Genomic DNA, 24,881 nt, shown 5'->3' on the forward strand with positions numbered 1-24,881 from the left:
AAATATAGAAAACTCAGATGAGATTATTTTCTAAAACTCTCTGTTCATGCTAGCAACAGCTAAAAGCTAAGAATGTTGGTAAAAAGATGTGTAAAAAGGAACATAAATTAATTTCATAACTGGTTACTAATTTTTTCAACCGATGGGTTTTTGAGCTACTGAATGACAATAAGTATGAGAAATTAATGTGCATCAGAACCTGGAGTGTGTTAGTGTGTTACGGTACCTCCTGTGCTTTGAAGACCTTTTTGTCTGAGAAGAGAACCTCGTTCCACACCACCTCAACGCCTTCCTCTGTGTCCATGGCCAGGGAAGCACTTTCCACGCCAGGAACATTTCCTTGACTGACCTGTAGAGGGCAGATGGAAAAACACAAGGCTGTTAGCACGATCCTAGCATAAATGTAGCATTTAGCCAAATGCTAGCAAGAATGTAGCAGTTAGAATGTTTGTAGCGTAAAAGTACAGTAGAGTAAGTTCTGGGATTAACTGAGATAAAAGAATAAATCTACCATTAAGACTGCGTCAAGCATGAAATGTACCATTTTTTGTGATAAATGTAGCTTTTAGCATAATCTGAGCATAAATGTAGCATTAGAACCAATGGTAGCATTCACCGTAGCATTTAGCATGATGGAAGTATAAATGTATCATTTAGGATCATAGTGGAATAATATGTAGGTTTTAATATGATGGCGGAATGAAATGTAGGTTTTAAAATAATTGTAGCATTAAACGTAGCATTTAGCGTAATAGAATGAAATGTAACCTTTACCATAATGCTAGCACAATTACAGCATTGGGTACAATACTGGTATAAAATGTAGCACTTAGCTTGATGCCGTTAAAATGATAAGTTAAAATAAAACTTCAAGACATGTAATCATCACCACATAGCTGGACTTTTCTGCTTCTACATCCTCCAATTTCTGACCATTAAATTGCAATCCGAGTGAGATACCACAATGTTAAGGTAGTGAATATAGGCAAGTGTCAAGTTGAAAATTCATTTTGAATTTTGTTTTGTGAAAAAAATGCTCAGACAAATAAGAGAGCTTTAAATTAAACCAAGCTAACCTCTTCAGCAACTATAATATGAGCTAAAAGCTCAATGCAGTACATTTGCAGGATTAATCACTCTTGCAGCTCCATTGATAAAGAGTTCAATGAGGACAGTTCATTACTCAATTTTTTCATCCATTAATGCCCGGGTATGCTTCAGTGTAGAGAGATGGGAGATATCAAATGCCACCAGTCAGCCATAACGTGATGAACAGTGAGCGGTAAAGAGATGAGCAGCAGCTTTTGTAAAGAAGGTAGAGACGGATTAGCAGGCGGCCGTCACACAGGGAGAAGTGAGGGGATTGTGGACGGAGGATTTAAAGAGACGAGAACAAGCCACAAGATGGTGGAGGAGGCGCTAAAGTACCAACAACTGCAAAGAAACAAACGAAGCTGACTGAAGTGTGGAGTGAAGAGGCTGTGACTGTAATCTGGAAATCCCACGGCTCGATCACTGCAAGAGGCGCCACAGTAGCAAAAAGCTAAAAGAAGACTCGTCACAGGAAATGCCTGTCTCAGCTCCGTAGCCTCCTGCTATATTAAAGCAGCAGTGGTGGTGCATTAAGTCGAGAGGCTGAACTGGGTTTGGAGTCCAGTGCAATAATACAAGATCCACAGCTCCTACTAATCCTGCACCTTATGCCTGCGGCACTAATCAGTTTCTGCTTAAGGGATAAGAAGGAATCAATTTCTCAGGATCCATTTAACTACATGTAGGTATAAGTGAAGTAGTAGACAAAGTTTGAACAATGACTGTATAGAAATACATATTTTCCCCTCTCTATATGCCATTTAATGAAATGTTTCCTGTTTTGGGCCAGATACAATTACCATCATTATTTATATTTGCTAAAATATTGCCAGAATGTTGAGAAAGACAAGAAATGTATGGGCAGATAATAGAAAAAATAGCAGATTGTGCAAACAGATGTGAGATTATAAAATCATACGTCTTTGAAATGCATTAGTAGGGCCTCCTGCACAACCAACTAGAGTGTAATAAGTGGTTTCTGAATGGTAGGTCAACCACAAAACACTTTTTCAGCAGCCATTGTACAGCACATACGGTGATAAAAACCAGCTGATCAAACATGCTGAAGGTTCGATTGGGTTGCTAGGACGTTTTTGAAACTGCTCATTTTCCAGACACCAAAAAACTTCAACTTATTACTTCCAAACAATTGCGCTCTTTTTAGAAGCAGTTGAGATCCAAATGCTTCCAATTCCTTATTTAAATTCCTTTAATAAGTAGCAAAATAAATGTTTTCTCCAACTGCGTGGTGCTAATAGTCTCATTCTTTCACGTTGAGAAAGCTTTTTTGTAGGTACAACTGCTTACAAAGGCAGTTCTCTTTTTTTAGGCCCGTCAAAAAACGGCTGAGTGAAAATCCCAGTTTTGGAAACATTCAGACCAGCCCAACTGACTCCAACAGCCAGGCCATGTTCAAAAGGTGCTGATGCTCAGTTTGAATGTCTCCTGTTATTATTATCTCACCTGTTATCTGAAAATATCAGGTGGGCGGTTCTGAAAAGACGTAAACAGACACAAAGCTTAATGACGGTGCAGAAATTGATACCAGTTGTTATTTGGGCTGGATCCTTTATTTAAATCACCATAATTAAATCGGAGCTATACTTTTGCAGCACTTTGTGGCATTATAGCTTCAGTTTGTGGAGTCTAAGCAACCAGACAAGGAAAATTATTCAGAGAAAAAGTTGGTCACATCAAACACAGCTGGGAAATACAGACTTTTTTTTATAACGACTATGGATTGTTTGTTGTACAGTGCAGCTGTAAGCTCTCTGCAGGGTCTCCTCTAAACACAAGCTGAACAACATACTAATGATTTACTAGTCTCACTCAGATGATAATTGACTAGAGCTGGAACGCAGTGCTTTAATTTATTTATTCCTTTTAATTTTGACAGTTTACATATGGCATCAACCTATTTTCCTCCCCTCCATAGATGTTGTGAAACCCTCAGTCATCCAGTCCCAGTTTTGCGTCCCAGCGGGTTAACTGGGGGTCTGCAGCTTGGTCATGGTAGCGTGAGACTTGTAAACAGGACCCGCAATGCTGGGCTCTGATTGGCTGTTGGAAGGGAGGTGGGTTCAGGGTGTGGATGGGGGATTTAGGAGTCATGTGCTCATGTCAACACATCTATCCTGAAGTTTGTTGAATTTGTGTCTGAGCTGGGTAAATCTGGATCTCCACAGGCCTCTCATTACATTACTAGAGGTCTTATTCCTATACGCCTAGTGCCGACATGTTTTCAGCATGATTTGGCAGGGCCAGTCCAGTGCCTAGAGGAAAAACACCAATCAAAGTGTCAGGTGAGCTGTGACAATGTCAAACACACCCCATTATCCGAAAAAATTTTCACTTTTCTGTCAGAGTCCATCAAATGGGGGGAAAAAACCCCCCTTAAAATCTTGTTGTTTTTGGCATGAATTTAAAATGTGTTGGCCTTAATCGTGGAAAACGAAACAGGACTGAAGCTGGTTTAAAAGCATTTTGGAATTAGACTTCCATTAAATAAATGAAAATAGAGATTTACTATGAAAAAAAGAGGAGTTGTTTCACAAAATGCACCCTCATTCATATTCTAAGGTCAGTCTTTGGCTTTCTATTTGAATACAGGATTTAAAACAAAAGACAGCACAAGACGAGTTTCTTCTTATCTACCATGCAAACACTTTGTTAATCCAATCAAGGCTTCATGATCAACATTTTGTCTTTCTGGAAGAGCTCAGAGAATCAGTGAATAAACTGCAGCTGCTCTTTCAGCATGACGTCTTCACTGAAACAAAGTCTTTGTCTGATATCGTGTGGGCTGGACCATCACAGTAACGAGCTTCGTCTCAGACCCTGAAGTAGTCACCTTTGTTTCTCCTCCCACACCTCTTATATTGAAGATGAGCAGATGCACATTAATATTTAACAACCACATCTGGAGCAGCAGCAAAGGCTATGCAGTGACGGCGAGCGGGGGGTACTGTATGTAAATCAGCCGAGGCGTCTCCTACTGCTGCTGCGTACTTTCGCTCGCAGGGACGTTTCTGGCATCAAAAGAGGAGTCGGATCAAAGAAGTTGCACTGAAATGCTGCAGAAAGTGCCAGAAACAGAGTCTTTGTGAGGGGGATGTGAGAACGAAAAGAAAGGACACGCCCTGTTCAGCGCAAGCATGGATCTAGTTACTGGAAATAAAAAATTAAACTGAGTAAAAAATGTACAACAAATCTTTCCTCGACATTCAAGGACCTGATGATATTTAGATGGTGAAAGTTTAAGGTCACAAATCACAAGTATGTTGTTTAATGACAATTGGATAAACATGTGAAGCCCTCATCTTGGCTCAGACACTAAACATTCATGTGCTGACAACTCAGAGGTCTGCATGGGAGCAACACCGCGCTCCATGTTTCCGCTTTTTCTGCTGGGAGAGGATAAAACTGCACAAAGACAAATCTGTTCTGTTGCCCATTCTGGCCTTTGCAATGGTGGAAGTTATTAAAGCCATTTATCGCTAAGATAATCTTCTGTTGCCGCCTGATGAGAAGCATATTAAAACAGCAACAACATTACAGCCAAACAGCTTAATCAGCTTGTAGACATCCACATCATGCAGTTTTATTCCTCACTAAGAATGCAGACATTAACTGCACATTTTGTACTTGTGTTTATTAATTTGCAGTGATTTTCCAGAGACCTTATCAGAATCATCCTGTAATAGATTTGCTTTCCTTCCCTGATTGGCAAAACACTCAATAATAATATTTTGTGCAAAGCTGAAATTAATTGTAATGAACTGATTATTTAAATAGTTGTTAACTGGAGTATAAAGTCTAAAAAAAAGGCCATTGTTATGAAAGAACAACACACAGTAACAGTCACTAAGCCAAAACTGTACAAAAAATATTTACATCTAGCATTTAAAATATAAAAAAAGGTCTGTAAATTAGTTCAACTTGGAACTCCTCAGGTGGCAGTTTTAGTTTCACCAGGTCCTAATTCTGTAAAAACCTTTTTCTACCAATTATTAATCAGTTAATGCAAAAACTAATTAACAGATAAGCCCTACTATATTGGTGTTAAGTAAAGCAGAAAAACATTAACTAGACCAAAGATACTTAGTAAGATTTTGTGTTTTGCAGTGCAAATAAAAGAAGAATTCAAACAGTTGACCTTGAATACTAAATTTGAGTCCTTCGCAGGGTCACAAATGGCCCCCGGGCCACCATTTCGACACCACTGCATTTACAACGTCTGTGTAAATATTAAATACACGTCCCCAACATCACCAGCACCTTCCGCTGTCTTCTCCTCTGTCCTGTCACTGTCGTAGCTTTGAGCCCCGGCCGTCTGCTGACCTCCACATCTCCCTCTCATTCGCCTTGGAACGAGAACATAAACGGGTCGGCGTCTCGGATCGTGAGCTCATCGTGAACAACAACATGAACGCACCAGCTGAGACAAGCTTGATAACGATGTTAAAATTGGACAAACCATGTCAGGCTTTATGAGTTTTCAGAGCGCAAAAAGGTTTCAGCCTCTTTTTATAAAGCATGTGAGTTCAGGCAGGCGGACAGATCGGACGTCGTCATGTCTCACCCATTCATTTCCTCGTGAGGCAGTCGGCCTCCGACTGAGAGGAATGTCTCAGAGCCGGGCAGGTTAACAGAGCAGAGGGAGGCAGAGGAGACAGCAGCTGCAAACACACCACAGAACAACAAATAATGACCTGGACCTACTTGTGCTATGAGGTGTGGTCTAGTTCAACAACAACAAAACAGCTTGAATAAAGTTTTATTTTAAGGTTTTATGTAAAAACATGTTCTAAATGTCTAATTTGTGAAAATGCAAATGTTTCTGCAGTCTATAGGATTTTATGTAAGATTTCAGCTGCCAGGCAACTGATTCAAAAAGCAACCAGGAGGAAGACGGCAAACCGGGATTCGAAAAGACGAGAAGTACAGGAAGTGTCAGATTGTTTTATTGTGTAAAGCTTTTATCCTTAAATAAGAATTCCTAAGAAATTATGTAATAACTTTACTGGCTCCTGCAGCTATCAAAAAATAACTTCAGGGTCTGTGGCTTGGGTTAAGAGCACAAACAGATTAGCTTTGGCTTGATGTTGGTTTTCTGTAATTATCAAGCTATGCACCTAATGATGAATCATGGAGGAATGTTTTTTCCCGCTCTAGTGCCATGGTGACCAGCTCAGACTTAAAGGGGACCTATCATTTCAAATTCACATTTTGCATGCTTTTCTACTTCCATTTGGGTCTTAAGAGCTATTGGCAACAATTGTTTTGGTTTTAAAAACCTTCTAAATGTGGCGTTTCTCCTGCATTGCCAATCAGCTGGCTGAAAGAAATTACACTTTCAGCTGCAACCCCAAAAACTGACAGAAGAAACATTCTTTATTACCATGGCAGCTATTCATTTTAAAATCTGGGTTACATGCAATAAAGGCATTGGACTCTAAAGCTTAGAGTCAAATGCAAATTCAATGCAAAGCAGGATCCTGAACCTGCTGGGTCAGACACAAAAAACACTTTGGGTATTAAGCTGTGATTTAAAACGCTAGCCTGTCTCCATTGGTGATTTCTGCTGCTTGTGTCATCACTTAAACAACTGCTCATTTCAGCACTGACCATAGTTCATCTCAAACTGAACCAGAGAAGTAAGAAGAACCCATAAAGTTTCCTTCAGATGCCTGAAAATGTTGCATTTTTCTCCAAACACCTCTGCCCTACGTAGCTGAACTACTGAAACATTCTAGTGTAGCAAGAAAAAGAAAACAAGATGACAAAGTGAGGAAAGCTTGGGGCTATTTTATCCACAAGCATGTTCACAAAGTATCCCTTTTGGTCTCTTTAGCTAAAGACGATAAACACTCCTGATTGAAAGCATTGAAGCAAAAAAAAGCATGCATTGTTGTTACCTAAACAACAATGCATGCATAAAGCATGAAGAAAAGGAGTATTGTTTGCAATTGGATAAACATGTGAAGCCCTCATCTTGGCTCAGACACTAAACATTCATGTGCTGACAACTCAGAGGTCTGCATGGGAGCAACACCGCGCTCCATGTTTCCACTTTTTCTGCTGGGAGAGGATAAAACTGCACAAAGACAAATCTGTTCTGTTGCCCATTCTGGCCTTTGCAATGGTGGAAGTTATTAAAGCCATTTATCGCTAAGATAATCTTCTGTTGCCGCCTGATGAGAAGCATATTAAAACAGCAACAACATTATAGCCAAACAGCTTAATCAGCTTGTAGACATCCACATCATGCAGTTTTATTCCTCACTAAGAATGCAGACATTAATTGCACATTTTGTACTTGTGTTTATTAATTTGCAGTGATTTTCCAGAGACCTTATCAGTATCATCCAGTTTTGTATTTGTTTGGGTCTATTTGATGACATTTTGGCACACCTGACATTTTCTCCCCAGATATTCATTAAATCATTTTTCTCTCCTACGTATTACAGACGTCAAAAAGACAAAAACTAATGGGTAAAAAATTCAGAACAGGCATTTCAGACTGTGAACAAAACTGGAAGTCTGTGTTGGACAAGAAAAACCTGATTGGAGAACCAAAAGTATTTGTGCCTGGTAAGTGTGAAGTTACAGGCACAAGTAGTACGAGTTTTATCATTGGATAGTCATTTGTAGATTTATTTCAGTCTTTTGCAAATACTAAACAACAGCTAGAGCACAGGACATTTGCAGTGAATATAACCAAAACAATCACACAAGCCTAGTGTCAGTGGCAGAAATGGCTCGTGGTCTTTTACCAAAGACAAAATAGAAATCCTACACATGCTAAAATCTGACACCACTCCATTTTTGTTTACGTTTCATGAAGAAGGAAGTTGTGCTCAGTGTCTTCCTCTGAGGTTTTTATGTTGTTTCCGTCAGTGTTTCTTGTTGCAGCGCCACCACAGGCGAGTGGAGGGACAGATCTTTCAAAAGGTTTGGATTGTTTGACTCAGTGCAGTGTGAAAGTGAACTGCACCAGCTGAAAATGTAGAAAATGCTGCAACTTTGGTCCCCAATCAAACCTAGTCTACTGGACTGTCAGGTGAGAAAACACCCCCCACAAAAAGACAAAAAAGCGAAGTAAAACAGAGTTAATACAGAAATAAATAACAGTACATGAATTCCCATCAATGGCTAGAACTCCAGGTACAGACCAATGAAAGCATGAGCGTTTTATACAAACAGCATTATCCAAATCCAAACAGCTTCAACTGATGAAAACTGGTCGCCTCTGCACATTGAAAGGATCTAAAACTGTGAGAAATTTAATAGTTTTGAAGCTGCAACTATTCAAATCCTAGGTACACCTTGGTAATATTAACCAGCTAAAGCCTCCATGGTTAAATTTATGTGTTTTATTCCAACAACTTGTTCACCCTTAACCAAAAAACGTCTAATTAAATTCAAGCAATGCTTTTAAGGCCTCAGGAAAGGTGTTATTTCACACCCGTCATTAAGGATTTGCACTTGCACACTTGATGATGTCAGCTAAAGGGCTGGTAATTAGACCACCATTTCAATAAATGGACTAGTTTAACTAAAGTTTACGTCACCTTTTAATGCTCATGACGTTTTTGTAAGGTTTCTCACTGGAGACACTTAAAAAGCTCTGGCAGAGAGTATTAAAGTTCTCCATAAAGCAGGCTAATTTCTGCCCACTGGATTACCCAATTCATGCTTGTAAATCCACACACGCACACAGACTGATTGCTTCATTGCTACTACAAACAGTGGTAGAGAAACACACCATGTGAGCTCCTTCAGCTACGCCCCCTTCCTCTGCATCCCAGCAGCAGCAGCGGTTACTGCAGCATGATTTCCCAGGAAGGAAAAGCAGTGACTCAGGGTAAAAGCTCAAAGCACTTGGCAAACAGAGCAAAACCTCATTGACTTCTCGCCACGGCAGACCATCAGCAAAGGCGAGGAACAGCGGCCCAGAGCTTGATTGTGTTTGCGACTGACATTAGCTCAAGATACTCCCATTGCTGGAGGGAAGAATATATAAGTGACGGAGCATTTAGGCTTAAGTTTTCCTTCCAGCAGCCTTTTGTTTTTAGACAAAATGAATTAATTAAATGGCAAAGTGTGGAGAAACAGAACCGCGCTGCAGGAAAGTAGACAGAGGTTGTGTTTATCATGTGGCTTTTTTATTCTGGGGGGATTAAATTGAGAAAGTGAGAGTCAATCTGAGCTGGCTGTCAGCACACGCTCAAACAAAAGCCTTTTGGCAGACATGCATGAGACAGCCACTGTTTTTTTCCCCCCCCTCCATGCACATTATGCAACAACACAGACAAAGATCAATAAGAGTGTCTGAAAAGCAACACGTGGGGGAGGGGATGGTTGGTGCTCGTTTGTCCAACCCTCATTTACCTGTCCACACTTTCTGCTCTACACATAAACTACCAAGCCACCACACAGTCATGGGCCTGAAATTCAAGTTTGAGTAAGAATGGAAAAATGTGTAGAAGGAGAAATGATTGATGAAGACAGAGATGAATGGACAGATGGTCAACTGACTGACAGATGGACTGACAGATGAATGGCTGAATACTCTGATGGCTTCACTGACGGGTGGATGTGCTAATTGATGAAGGCATGGGATGGATGGATGGATGGATGGATGGATGGATGGATGGATGGATGGATGGATGGATGGATGGATGGATGGATGGATGGACGGACGGACCATCGGAAGGAGTTTTTGGACGGACGGACCAATAGATGGAAGTAGTTTTTATTGATGGATGGACAGACAGACAACCAACAGAAGAATGAAGGGATTGACAGATGGATAAATTATTACATCCTCAAAAGATCAGATAAGGTTTTATTTTAACCAAACAACAGATATTTCTTTCCAATCATCTGAAATTTATGATTTCTTATGAAATAGATTCGACTTCTATACATTAGACACCCTATAAAATGTTCCATAAGTACCATTAATCTGACTTCAACATAATAAAACATAATTTACGTTTATTCAAACGGAGGTCATGAACTTTGTGCCCTCGGCTGTAACTAAAGCCCCGATCAGTGATGTGCAGCAGAGCAGGGGGACCTTTTTAATTCTCCGACTCTATATTTAATTCATCAACCACCTCCCTGATTGATGAATGCCGAGAAGCATATTTAATTCAGCTGCTGCTTCCCAGAAAGGTGCTTTACTTTTCAGCCTCAAAAACAGTGGCCGCATTCAAATTCTCAAAGCAAAGCAGTTTTTTATGGGACAAAGCCCGCAGAAAAGCTTGCAAAACAGACTACAGATTGAATAAAGGAAGCAAACGGAACAAACAGAAAATACAGATAAAGACAAGCAACTGTCGAGCATGTCTCCATTTATCCTCTCATTTAACCTTTTAAATGTCTGCACGTTGTTCTTCTGCAAGGCCAAGTGTCTCCTTGCCCTTTCATAAGTGTGTATTTGACATGCACACACAGATAACCATGTTTGGTTTCAAAGGTCGAGATGTGAGCTGCTGAAATGTTGAAATGAACGAACACTTGGCCGAGCAGTTTTCCACCAGGTCGTCGACAACTTCCTGCAGAACTCCAGCGCTGCTGACAGTTTAAACACACACGTCTCCATCTGTATGCGAGCAGCTGCAGCTTTACACTCAGTTGGGTGCCTGATGTTTTTACAGCTGATACTCACACGCAGATTTCTTAATAAAAGTGACCTGCAGGGTGGAAAACATTGGTGTTTTTCCTATAAGCAGGAGGGTAGTAATATTAAAAATACTGAAAATGAAACTGTAATGCTATCATTTATTTTACAACATCTAAGAAATAAAAAAGCTACATCATAATTTTAAAAAACACAACAGTAATAATCACACCCATTAAATTTTTTCATGTTTTCCGATATATTTTAATAGGATTTTATGTGACAGACTAACACAAATTGTGTAATATATGACATGGAAGGGGGCTGCACAGTGGCGCAGTTGGTAGAGCTGTTGCCTTGCAGCAAGAAGGTTCTGGGTTCGATTCCCGTCCCGGTCTTTCTGCATGGAGTTTGCATGTTTTCCCTGTGCATGCGTGGGTTTTCTCCGGGTACTCCAGTTTCCTCCGACAGTCCAAAAACATGACTGTCAGGTTAATTGGTCTGTCTAAATTGCCCCTAGGTGTGAGTGTGTATGTGCATGGTTGTGTGTCCTGTGTGTCTCTGTGTTGCCCTGTGACAGACTGGCGACCTGTCCAGGGTGACCCCGCCTCTCGCCCGGCACGCTAGCTGGAGATAGGCACCAGCAACCCTCCCGACCCCACTGAGGGACAAGGGTGAAAGAAAATGGATGGATGGATGACATGGAAGTTAAATTTTAGTTTTATTAAAACACTGATTACTTCAATAGGGATGTATTCCTAATCATCATGGAAGTGTGCATTAGCTTTTACTTTTTGCATATTTTGATGTTGAATTCAACACATTTTTAAAATAGATTTTCTTTTATGTTAGGAAATGAGATTTTTAGCTTTGAATTTTAAAAAAATTATAATGTTCCGTTGGACCACAGCAGTCTGTTACATTTGTGAAACAAAATAACAGTAAATGTGAACGTCTTGCTTTCATTCACACTATAATTACATACTTTTTGGGTTAACACGCTTTTCAAATTGTTTTTTTAGTTTGACACAATGCAGTGTACAACTGAAAATGTAAGAAATATTGCAGTTTTTTAGTTCCCAACCCAACCGAGTTTACTGAAAGAATCAACATATCAAAGCTCAAGTTTTTCCACTGCAACAAACCAAACTGAAAACCTTTCTACAAATTCGTGTCACCCATTAAGCATGTTAGGTATTTTACTCTTTGTTCTTTTAACAAAAACATTTAACAGTCCAACAATTCATCAGAGATGCACAACTACATAAAACAGTTCAACCAAGCCATTATAAACCGAAAGACAACATGCATTTTTCTACAGAGATAGGAGGATATTTATAGGAGCAGATTAGAGAGGAAAACAGGTGTTTAGTGAGATTAGCTAAGGAATAGTTCAGCAGTTACAGACAACACAGCGAAAACAGCATCCATCAGTTTCAAACTAAGAAGACTCAATATAAAAATGCTCAGTGATTTCAAACTGTTCCTACACATTTATCAGATAAAACTCCAGAATTTTCCATTTTCATTTACTTTATCCACAGGGTACTTTGAGAATTCAAAAAAAGTCCTTTAATTTTATTTCATAGCCTGGATTGCAGTCAGAGAAATCTCAGTTTGATGAATCTTAGACAATATCAAGCTACTAGCTAATAGACATTTGCTGTGCATCTTTTATCAGTTTACCAGATACACTGAAAATGATTCCAGTAATTAATTTTTGATACAGTTTATAAATTGCAAAGTGTTTGCTAGATTTTCAAAGTAATACAAAGATTAACTACTTCATTTTACATATAAAATAAATGAATCATTAAGTAATTGCTTGAAATACAGTTGTTTAGAACTACTGCAGATTTAATGGTGGCCATTTGCAGAAAAGCTCAACGTTTTCTGTTTGTTTTTATGTAGGAAGCTTATTTCCGGTTAACTTTATGTTCCTTTTTTCCACAGTGACACCTACTGGTTAGGAGAGGTACCACAGTAAGTGTAATTCACAGATCAAGCTGGCGCTCACTCTACTGCCCCTCATGGCTCTGGCATTAACTTGTTTGTTTGTAGTCGGATAAAAAGATTTGCATCTTTAACGACAGAACTTCTGCAAATCTAGTGAGCCAAATCTGTGTAAACAAGTAAACGTCACAACATTTGTCACAGTTTCAAATATAATTCAGCTGTTGTTAGGAGTCTAGAGACCAAAGAGAAACAGAAAAACTGTTGACGAGAAAATTTCTGAACAAAACTAAAACAAAAACCCATTTAGAAGGACCAAATGTGAATACATTTTAATGTTAGTACAGAATACATACATTTATTTTATTAATCCGATCATTTAACTCTTTCAAATTATTCTAAAGACAGACTTGTAAGTTTCAGATTCTTGCACCGTTTTCACAATTTTATTTTAATCTGAAAAGTTGTGCATGCTTTCTGTACATGGAATATTACTGAGTATTTGTGTTTTTGAAACCTTAAGGGAAAAAAAATCTAATCAAATAAAGTTTTCAAATCTAGAATAAGAGTAAAGTGTTTATGTATTGCAAAAGAAAACTCAATCCACCACATTCTAGAACAAATATTTCACCTCACTGTTAAACAATCCCCCACAACTAAAAAAACAAAAAAAAAAACCCTTATGGTCAACTAAATGTAGAGAACATTTAGTTGACTCAAACCAAAAGGCTTTGAGATGACTAATTAATTAAGACTTAAATCAAAAGTGTGGGACTAGAAGTAAATTAAAATGTGCTTTCAAAATTAACGCTACACAAGCCAAAACTTTCTTAAAAATCATTAACTACTAGCACGCAATAATTAAACCGGTAAAGCTTTAAAACCACCTGCCCAGTCATGCAGGTGGTTTTAAAGGCATGACTGGGCAGGTGGTTAACGTAGCCTTTAGCAAAGCTGAATACTGCCCAACTGTTTTTAATGTTTCACCTCAGAGATTTGAAGACGAGAAACTGTTATGTGGTAGAAAACAAACACCTTGGACACCTGACACATGAAACATGGCAGTGGCAGCATCATGCTGCGGGGATGGTTTTCTTCAGAAGAAGCTGGTCAGAGTAGATGGGAAGATGGATGGAGCTAAAAACAGAGGAAAGATATTCACCCTACAGCAGAACGACATTTAATTATAATTAGAGGCTTTTTGTTGGCTTATAAAAGTAACTTTAATACAGTGCATCAAAGTTTATGATTGTAAATGTTGTAAAGTTCAAGAGAAATTAAAGTTTTTGCATGGTACTGTGCGACAAGTTAAACTATTCTTCTGCTGCATTTTCTTTCTATATATAAAAAAATAATTTTGAGTTAGGACTGCAATTATAACTATTTTAGTTATCGATTAGGGTCATGTTTATTTCGACAATCGATTAATCGGATTAAAAATGGGCAAATTTTGCTGATTTTTCTTCTAAACTGTTTTATACAATATTAGAAATAAAAAATGCAAACGATTCCATTTCTTTTTTAAACATAAAAATAAACATTTTACTCCATAAAATACACAGCATTCCTTCAGTGAACTCTTGATAATTTGTAGCATCTGCAGCTAAAAAATACTTCTAACATTAAAATGTGAAAAGCTTCAATACAGAGAAGAGCTGATCTGTTGATTGGCTTTTCAATTAACAGATTAAATAACTAGATAACAAAAAGTACTTACTGGGATAATTGTTTCACAGAATTTGAAGAAGGTGAAGTTAAAACTTTGCCTCTTGAGTTTTGAGTAGGATATATTTGATATATTTACAATGTTTTTTTAATTCATCTGAAATGCAAAATGTATACAGTTTTTGTACAGTTTTGGCTTAATTACTGCTCTGAATATGTTTCAGCAAATTGCCTGTTTTCTCCAGTTAGTGACTGATTACTAAATTAGTTGGCAATTATTTCAATAATAGATTCATCGTGATTAATCGTTTCAGCCCCATTTATGATGCTGCGCCGCTTTAATTATGTTGTTGCTCCCGTAAGGTGATCCATTTCTCTTTTCCAACAGCATGTGTGGAATAAATACAGCCATACATAAAAACACCAATCCACTGGTTGAAATATGATGAAAAATCCCCTTTTATTAGCTGAAGAGATTGAATAAAGTTCAGACACACATTGTCTACCAAACTTTGTGCCCCAGTTGTTAATGCAGACTTCTGAATCCCAGCCAACATAACAGTAACACCATAACTTCCAGTATTTTCTCAGAAGGCATTACACAACCGTTCTTATCAGCTGAAGCGAACGCAGCCGGCCTCGTAAACCGATCCTGACGTGTGAAAGTCTGGCTAAGTTTGTTCTACGGACTGTTTGGAGAAATCTGGCTTTAAAATTTTAATGGAAGGCAAAATACTTAGCCTCGGTGAGCAGCGCCAACCATGTTGGTTCAGTTTTTACTGATTGATTTCCTCCTTGAAAAGCTGCCAGACTAAAGGGCTGAAGCCAGGATTCAGCACTTTTAGTTTTATCATTCCACCGCACGGATACAGCCTCAAAGAGCCGCCTCATGTGATGTCAGGCTATCTCTGCGCTGAGTAAATTAGATAAAATTGAAACACTAAGTGCTGCCTTTAGGTTGAAAGAGGCAGAGGAAGAAAAGCTGGCTCCAGCATGCTCACAAACAAATAGTATAATAACTCCATTGTGCTTAGTGACCCAAACAAAGTCTCTTTGTCATGTGTAAAAGTCTGAAACCTATGATGCAACCCTCAAAATCCTTCACACATGTCACCAAAGATGACCACAATCTTTCAGAGATCTTGCATATGCAGCCTGGAGGTTAGAAATATGTCGAGCTTGAAATATGAAGTGACACAAACCACAGGGACAGTTTCTATAAAGATCCTGGCGGACACATCGGCCTTTCCTCGAAGTGCTATTATGCACACCAGTTCTCAGTTCCAACTGGCAGAAGGTCGGTGCAGCTCCATTTCATGTTGCTGGAGTGAAAACAACAACAACCACCTTAGTGTATATATTTCTGCACATCTCATGACCCCCAGGGACCTCGATGTTTTGGTTATGGCGACGTCACATAATCACTGAGCTGCGGTTTCTGACAAAAAATCCTGCTAGCTTTGAGCATCGTTTATGCCATTTGTTTTCCCTCCGTCACTCAAGAGTCATTGAATAACTATTTGTCATGTTGTAAATCATGAAGCCGGGCGTTTGGCTCATCATAAGGGGGTCAGACGAACAAGAAAAAGAAGATTTTAGCAATATTTTTGGGGAAAAAAAAAATCCAAGTCAGTTTTACAAAGGAAAGCAAAGAGTTGACAATCAATACATTGTGTTTTCAAACATAAATCTAAAATGGCCCCCATCTTGTTTTTTCTTTCCAAACTGAGGCTAGATGAACTAAAAAAAAATACTTTTTCCGATCAAATAGCTTTGTAGATATTTTGTGCTTCCTCTAATTTTGTTTTTAAAAAGTCACAATGAGTCTTCTTCCCACAGCAACAACTTCCACATTGAAGAGTGTTAGCTAGTTTGCACAACTAACCACAAAAGGGTTGGATTTTTGAGTTTCAGTCCAGATAAAAATCGACCCGGTCAGTAGAAGTTTATTGTATCATTTATTGTGAAAATTACTTTTCATAGGAATCTGGATTTATTGCAACAACAATAAATTCAAATCAATGTTTGAAAATCCCCAAAACTTCAGTTTCGTTCACTTTGGATGAAAATTATGATTAAACGCAGCGACTGTAAGCAGTTTAGTGATATAAATCACACTGGTGTCCATTTTTAAAAAAGACAGCATAAATGTATTTAACAGTTTTTTATCAGGTACTGGCAAGTTTCTTGGTAGATTTTTGCACATTTTGTATGAGAATTTATACATTAACAACTGGTAGCATTTTAGCTAGTTACTTTAGAAAAGAAAAATCCTATGACAATAAATAGTATGGGGCTGTAAATTAATATTCTGAGGTAATTATTTATCTAATCATCTCTAAGTAGAGGCAAAAGACATTTTTAAATAGAGAGACAAGCAGGAACATGAAGAACTCCTCCTCTGACCATCTGTAATAAAGTTATGCTGCCAAAGCTTCAGTTACCACAATTAGTCTCAAATCCCAGACCGATAATATCCATCTTTGCACAACTCATCAGAGGGTGGACAGCTTAGTCATTGTGAGGGGTGAAATTGCTGCTGCTTTCTATAACTTTAAAACGCACAACGTTCATTAGCCTTTTCGCTTCTGAGCTCCACTGATTGAAAGAACAGCAACTCTATAATAAAGCAAGTCCAAACATGTAAAAGTGCCGACAATATTGTGTTGGTGAGTCAGTCATAAATCAGCTGATGGGCTTGTGGAAACACAGCAGGACCTCCCTGGGGTTCCCACACAGAGGCGACTGGAAAAACTTGAAAAAGAAATAAACTTTAACCAAAAACTACAGCAACAAGGTGTGGGAAGTGAAATACATTTCTTTAACCCAAGGCGACATTATGAATATAAAAACCTTTACGATTTTAAATATTTAGAACCACAAATTCCAGCTGAGTGGTGAAGAGTTAAAGCAAAACTTCCAGGTTCGATTCCCAAACTGTCCATTTCCTGTTTTGTGTTTGTCAATAATGGTCTCTACCACCAAAGAAAAACAATAAAAAGAAAACAAAAAATTTTATATTGTTTCTAAAAGCAAAAGAAAACGGAGCATTGCTGTTCCATGACTGCTGGAAAAGATGAGCGTTTTGTTGTTGATGACTTGACTTTCAAAAACCACTGGTTCCTTTCTTGTTGGTTGTGCAGGAGGCTCTACTAAAGATTTTCAAAGATGTACAGCTGTATAATTGTGCATCTGTTTGCAGCCATTTTCATGTGTGTAAATGTTGAGATTAGCAGCTTATTTTGATTAAAAGTGACAAAGATATCCTAAAATAGCTCATTCTTAAAGGAGCTCAAAACAGACAGAACTGACCAGACAAAAATCTCATCATCTAAGAATTATTTTGTGCAAAAAATTTATTTAAAATGTTTTCTACAGCCCATAGACTGGTCCTAACTTGTTCAAGAAAGCATAAAACATTCTCTTTAAAAGTATCCTGGGATTTAAACGTGCTTCCTGGAAAAGCCCTACAGCTGTGAGGAGCAAAGCACAAATAGGTTCACTACTGTCGACTGCCCCAGAATCCCCTGGAGGGAAACCTGAGAGGGAAACCTTCCTGAAAGGGCAGCATAGGCAGATTATTATGGACTATGAAAGATTAAGAGGACACGCCGGGTCGGGCAGCTCCTTCCTACAATCCGCAACCAGACCAGGACTTAGAGGAGGAAATGCTCTGCTACTACTGACTTAATAGCTCCTTTTATTTGTCAACTGTAAGATTCGGTTGAGTTATGTCGGCATTTTATGGCTCTACCCCAGGACATCTTTACCAAACTAATTTAGAGTAAAATAGAAAATTCAATGGAAGAATTTCTGAGCAGGTTTTTCCCTGACAGAACAAGTTTTGATCCAAACTTGGGGTAAAAATCAGAATGTTTGTAAGCATTTAAAAGGATTTAGGTAATCCAGTTAGCTGGTATGCACTGTGCCAAGACTCACTAACAAACGTCTCAAAGTTTTCTGGTAAAAATCAAACAATTTTGTGGAAAATATTTCCGGACCACCTAATTTCTCCATTTTGTAAATTACAGATTTAATCTGTTTTTGTCACATTTATTTGTTTCATAATAAGCAAATTATAATATCTGAAAAAGAAAACCCAAGTAAACACAAACTTTAATTAATTTATTGAGGGACAAGTGCTACTCAAACCAACTTGCCCAATAAATCATGAATAAACTGAAAAAAATACTTTTTTTTGGTTCCATCTTTGGGAGTCAAACATGAAGTAGGCCAAAAAAAATATCTCAAAAAGTAAATGATTAAAAAAAGTAATGATAAGCAGACTCAATATCAGAACAAAAACTACAATTATTTTAGGATAATTATTAGCCTAGCATAGCTTTAGCCAGATTTGTGTTCAATTTTGATACCTTTAATGGACAACACTATTGTTAAAATATCTACAAACTAGGCATTAAACTCACAAGACGAGAGAAAACACTAAATTCAAGGAAATGAGGTGGGACAAAAATAAAACTTATTTTACAATAAAATGTTTTGTCTTTATTTTAGTTAAAAACAAAGTACAAGTTTTCTAAATCTCCCTCCAGAAACCACTGGAAAATAATCATAAAGCCAAAATATACCTCAGACAGTTACTGTTACAGTTTTCACATTAAATGTTCATCTCCAAAGCAGTTTTTTGTTCACTTTCTGCAGGTTTAGTTAAAATATTATTCAGCAATATTATGTGTCTAACTGTCCAGGCGTTGCTTCAGTCTGACTCAAGCCATCCATTACAAATCATGACCTCCTAAATTGTTTTGCCGGTTCTTTTCCAACTAAAGGAGAAGCAGAACAACATTTCAGTACCACTGTGCAACAACTCCCCTCCCAGTTAAATTAGTGTGTCCCTTAAAGAATGTTACAAGTTAAACCACCAGCTCTAGCTTGATTTATTTCATGTCTCATCTTGTGCTGCCACTTAAGGGATAAAAAAAAATGAATGGCCAAAACTTCAGCTGCAGCTTCTGCTTATTTTTGTGATTTTAATTACACAACACACTATTTTCCAATCATATCAGCAAAATATACGAATGTAAATCAGTCAAAACTATCTCAGGTCATCAGGGAGATTAAACTGCTCGTTTGATTAACAAAGCAGTGCAAAACCACAGCTGAGTGTTAAAGAGAAAACCCATCAAGTACAAACATCCAGAGCAGTGAGTCAATGGTTCAATGTCTGATTACATCACTTGTTACTCCATGTGATTGTCTTATTTTATATGTTCTTTTACAAAGTGTAAATTAAATATGTATTAAGACTTATAGAAAGATTTTTCAGCTTCAGTTTCTTCAAAATAAGAACATCTTTTGTTAGTTTTACAAAATAACCTGATGTCAACTGGAAAATCTGTGATTTATTATCATAAAAATGACCATAATTTGCTAATGATTAAATCATATATTGAAAAATAGCAAAATCGGGTTAAAACTTGGACTAATTGTCTAAGTTGACTGTGTTAACATCATTATCTCTTCAAATGTGAACCATTTCACACAAGTTTTAACGTCAAGCAGACTGGACTTTCAGTAAAGCGCTTTGAGATCCCTCAATAGTGCACCGGTTTGCTAGGTCTCCACATAGTGGAAACCTAGCTTACCACAGCTGTTTTTCTTGGGTGAACATTGTGTTTTGCACTGACGCCCAAGTTTGGCATTCCAGATGCTATATGTAAACATCTTTCACAACTTTTGAACATCTTGGCATTTGGAAAACAAAAACAATAAAACGTGTTTCTTCTTTGGAGAAAAACAAAAACCCAATACAACTGTAAGAAACTACCAGACATTCACCACCAAAAATTAAAGCCCCGCCTTTATAGGATTTGTTCTCCAACCTCCGATAATATTGGACAGATGCTCTTATCTCGGCGAGGTGCAAAGGGAAACGTGACAGCTCAGACAACGCAGCGGTTGGTAATCAATGGGTGGAAACACATGAGGGTGGGGAGGATTGTGGGTCTCCATGTTTTTAAGATGGAGAACTTGAAATGGGTTTCCACAGACCCGGCATGTGTATAAGAGATAATCTTTAACTTAAATTTTCAACCTTATCTAGAGCGGCTGGCAGCAGCAACACCCATGGTTTCACAACACTGAAACAACATCCAGGTCGCTCACATTCCTCACATAAATTGGATGTATTGCTGTAAATCTAGCAGCTGGGAATGACATAAAAACAAACACCGGAGCTTCAAACTCTGGGTTATATTCCATTAAAGGGACTCAACAACCTGAATACTCCATAAAGTCAGAGTTGATGCAGGCCTGCATTCTCTGTTGCCTCTTGTTTTTACCAAAACAAATATTTAAATCCATAAAATAAAATCACAAGAATGTTAAGAAATGATTTAAGTGTTTCTGAACCAGTTTCTGTTTGCAACAGTTGCAGGGTGAAGGAGTTAAATTATTAACTGCTCAAATCAGTGGTTATTATTGTTTCTGTCGATAGATGAGATGCTCAAGCTTTTATGAGCAACCTTGAAATGCAAGCAAAAATTACTCAAATGAAACAGAAATCGAGTTAACTAAAGTTCTCAGCAAAGCAAAGTGCGTAAACCTGTTTATCCAGGTGAAATGCATTACCTCACAAAAGTATTCATAGCCCTTGAACAAACTTCAGTTTGCTTTGTTGGGATTTTATGCGATTAGCACACAGGCAATACACTGGATTTTATTTAGTAGTGCCAGAGTAAAGGGGGCTTAATAAAAATTAATCTTTTCCAACAAAAGAAAGAGGAAAATGCACATTTATTAAAAAAAATAATAATTTAATGCTTAATTATGCAACATTTTGTGTTTGTTCATGACATAAAATCCAGACTTAAAATTAAGTCTGTGGTTGTAATGCAACAAAATGTGAAAAACTGAAAGAAAGAAATGCACTCCAAATTGGCATTTTGATATGTGTCAATGCAACTTTAGTGATTTACTGCGAGATATTTATTCCTTATAAAGATGTTTAACTGTGAAACTTTTCTGTAAGTGATTAATCTTGCAGTGGCAAACACAATAAAACATCATTTCAAATTCATGGTGAGAAACTTGGAGAGAAAGCTCACAATGTAAACAAAATGCTTTTTTAGATTGTCCAAACACATCAAAATGTCAAAGATGCATTCCATTTTAAAATATTTGTCAATGATTATTTGATTTGTGTTGAGAAGTATTTTCTTTTAAGCTTGTAATGGTTTGTTCTTCCTAAGCAACACACACCAAACAGGTAAATAATAATCTATTATTAGCTAATCAGTAAATTGATTGGTTGTTGCATGTATAAATCAGAGCAGACTTTGATTTAGAGTCGTTAAGCTGTCAGAAAATGCACTTCTCCTTAACCGCTATGCTTTTATAATGCAATGTTGGATTTTATGGCTGCGAGATCTTAAAACCGCACAGTTCACACAATCCTCATCAAAAACGAGGGTAAACAGATCATAGCTAGGGATTGTGGGACTAAGACTTTGATTATCATACAGATAATAAAATATAGTGTAAAATTATGTAAAAAAAAAAAAAAACTCACTCTGTCTTTTGGCTTTTTTTTTTTTTTTACTTTTTCCAGTTCACATCTATTGTACAATTTTAGCTCCTAACATAAAGCTGGCTTAGGTTATTCAGTAGCAAAATCACAAAAATCGCCGTCCACCAAGTCCCAATAAAACCTTTTCACTTCCGATGCAATACCGATATTGCATCTTTGAGCATCGGACGATATCGATATTGATTTGATGCAATATCAGCATTAATCATACTTTTATTTTGGACTAAATGCTGAAGCGGAGTCTTATCAACGAGTTAATATCTGAGATTTTAGAAGCAGGCCAATACAGGCTGATATTGGACCAATATCCAATATCAATAGGAGATCGGGACACCCTTAAAAACATATGTCAGAAGACTTTATGTGTGGTGGAGAACTAACACCACCACACATCCACACACATCCAGTGAAGACGTTTTCTGCAAGATTACGGACAAATACAGAGTAATCCTGGAGGAAAATCTATAAGAGGCTAGAAAAGGCTTAAGAGCGGGATGGAAATTCACCTTCCTGCAGGAAAAACGACCTAAACTTACACCCAGAAATTCAAAGGAATGATTCAATCAAAGTCCAGACCTACAACGATTTGAGGACATGAGGTAAAACGTGATCATTGATCGTCTCGGACGTTCTCCATCCAATCAGATTGATCAAAGAAGACAATGCTATCAGGTTGATAGGGATCTATCAAGCTGATAGGGACGTACAAACTCAGACTTGCAGCTGCAACGCAGTGAAAGGTGGTTCTACAAAGTACTGACATAGGGCAGCTGAACGGAACATGCCACACTTGGGAAAATATGAAAAAAAAGTTCAAGAACAGTGAATCATTTTGGAAATGCTTGTCAGAGTTCACTTAAAAGTCAAAATGCATTGGTTGGACTGTGATTCCTGGTAGTTTTAAGAAATGAATCCCTAAATCTTAATCTGGGTTCCAGGTTTTTATTTTCTCAAAAAGTTCAGCATAATCCAATCAACCCTTACCTGCTACATTCAAGCATACGATATTAAATGAAAATGTGGGAGAGGTTATAATGCTGTCGAGTCCCACACATTTAAGCCCTCAAGCCCATCAAACGCAGCATGTTTATATCCAGTTTTTATGGCCTTGGTGCAAGCTTCTGCTCCTCTGGGCGTTTAGTCTGCACACTGAAATAGATTTCATGTAGGCTATGCCGATCACTGGATGTCACGGCGTGAGATTTATTGGTGGATTCGTGCAGAAACGCCAATACCTCGGCCTGGCTCAAGCATTGCATAACACACAGGAGGTCCAAAGTGACCACAGGGGAAAAACAAAAAACAAAAACAAACCCCATCCACTCACATCAAGATAAAAAAAAAATAATAAAAAAAACGGCCAACCTGCTCTTTGCGTTTCTGCCAGCGGCCGCAGGGACTCTCCTCCAGGATCTCACTCTCGTCCTCGCTCTCCTCCTCCTTCCCCTCCGATCCTGATTTCCTCTCCGGGACGGACATCGTCATTTTACCGCCGTATGTGTCCAGATTTCAACCCCACAGACCTCCTGCACGTCTCCTCCTCTGTCTTTCCTTCTTCCTCTTGTCCCGTGTTGTTGTTGTGGAGGAGGAGGTTTGCAGAGGCTGTCCGCTCCGCCGCTTGTCTGCGCAGCGCAGTCGAGAAACCCACCCCCCTTTGCCTGAAGACCGCAGGCTCCCTCCGTCTGTCTGTCTGTCTGTCAGCTCCTTCTTGGCGCTCAAACCCCCCTGCAGACAAATGGATTTCCAGTTGAAAACGCGCAGCCCAACAGCCGACACGCCCTTTAGATAAAATCTACAAGTGTGCACATTGCGAGGGTTGGATAAGTCAGAGGAGTGGAAAAATACATCCCAGGACTGCATGCAACGCACGTTGTGAAACGGTTTCCCTGTGTGTCTCACCAATACCTAGAAAGCCTCGGTGGTAAATAACCGCTCCGCGACGCGCAATCATCCCGTGCGCTCATGTGAAGCAACAGAGACCGTCTGCTCCACGGAGAAGAGCGCATTCTCCGACCACGGTGTCTGCAGAAGCCGAGAGTTGAGCCGCTGCCAGGCACGGTGCGCAGAGAGGATGGTGCCAAATACCGTAACGCCGCTAATCTGTGCGCACAGCCAGCTCCTGCGATGGAAGAGAATACGTGTATCACAGAGGATTAAATTTAGCCTGCACTTTGTTTGTTACAGTTATAATGTTCGACAAAATTTCTGTAACATCGAATTTAAAACGTTTAAAAAAAAAAAAAAGAGAGAATGTTGCGTATCAAATAAAGACAAAAATAGTGCTAATTAGTTTTTTTTTGCTTTAAGATATATATATATATATATTTGCTTTAAGATATATATATATATATATATATATATATATATATATATATATATATATATATATATATATATATATATATATATATATATATATATATATATATATATATATATATATATATATATATATTCAATTTTATTAGCTAAAGCGGGGTAAAGTTTAAATTTCATTTGATAAAGAAATAACACAAACATTGCGGGACAAACAACACAGAGTGTAGTAGGGCCTCGTTTTACCAGAGCGTTTGACTCCGCCCACATCCAAATTACAATACTCCCCCTGCTGGCAGAAGTTGGATATTATACAGAAAAAACATACTTTTCCCCTCTCTTTACATAAATGAGGTCTTAAAAGCCTTGGAGCTTCAAAATTATTATTTATACTCCGGTGCTTGAAAAAAAATAAGGTGGGATTAAATAGATAATAAAAAACAGTAATATAAAAACAAAAGCCTACAGTGGTGATTGTCTGATTATAGGAGGCGCCATTTACTGTTTCCTCTTTTGTTGCCACATAAATACATATGGAAGAGAACATGTGGACAAAGATAAGTACTTTTATTTAAGTTTTTCTTAAAATTAACAAAGATTATCAGATAGAAAGCTTTATTTTGAAAATACTCAACACAGAGAAATGATTGGAGGCAAGTTAAAACATGGTGATTT

General features: G+C 38.1%; 1 protein-coding gene across 3 annotated transcripts in view; it reads right to left on the reverse strand.

Moving 5' to 3' along the window:
* Window positions 1-23,979, reverse strand: part of nrbp2b (nuclear receptor binding protein 2b) — a 32,834-nt gene extending 8,855 nt beyond the window's left edge. The window contains exons 1-3 of one of the 3 annotated variants that reach the window (XM_081601638.1): window positions 23,796-23,979; window positions 23,256-23,615; window positions 227-349 (exon numbers count right to left, since the gene is read on the reverse strand). In XM_081601638.1, the coding sequence (XP_081457764.1) occupies window positions 227-349; window positions 23,256-23,375 (243 nt within the window). In that variant the 5' untranslated portion in view covers window positions 23,376-23,615; window positions 23,796-23,979. Of the gene's footprint in view, window positions 1-226; window positions 350-23,255 lie in introns of all 3 variants that reach the window. The other 2 variants (XM_008396592.3, XM_008396595.3) reach the window with 2 other exon arrangements.
* Window positions 23,980-24,881: the final 902 nt, after the last annotated feature.

This window comes from Poecilia reticulata, chromosome 20, assembly GCF_904066995.2.
Source record: "Poecilia reticulata chromosome 20, P_reticulata-male-v2, whole genome shotgun sequence".
In the NCBI taxonomy this organism is placed as follows: domain Eukaryota; kingdom Metazoa; phylum Chordata; class Actinopteri; order Cyprinodontiformes; family Poeciliidae; genus Poecilia; species Poecilia reticulata.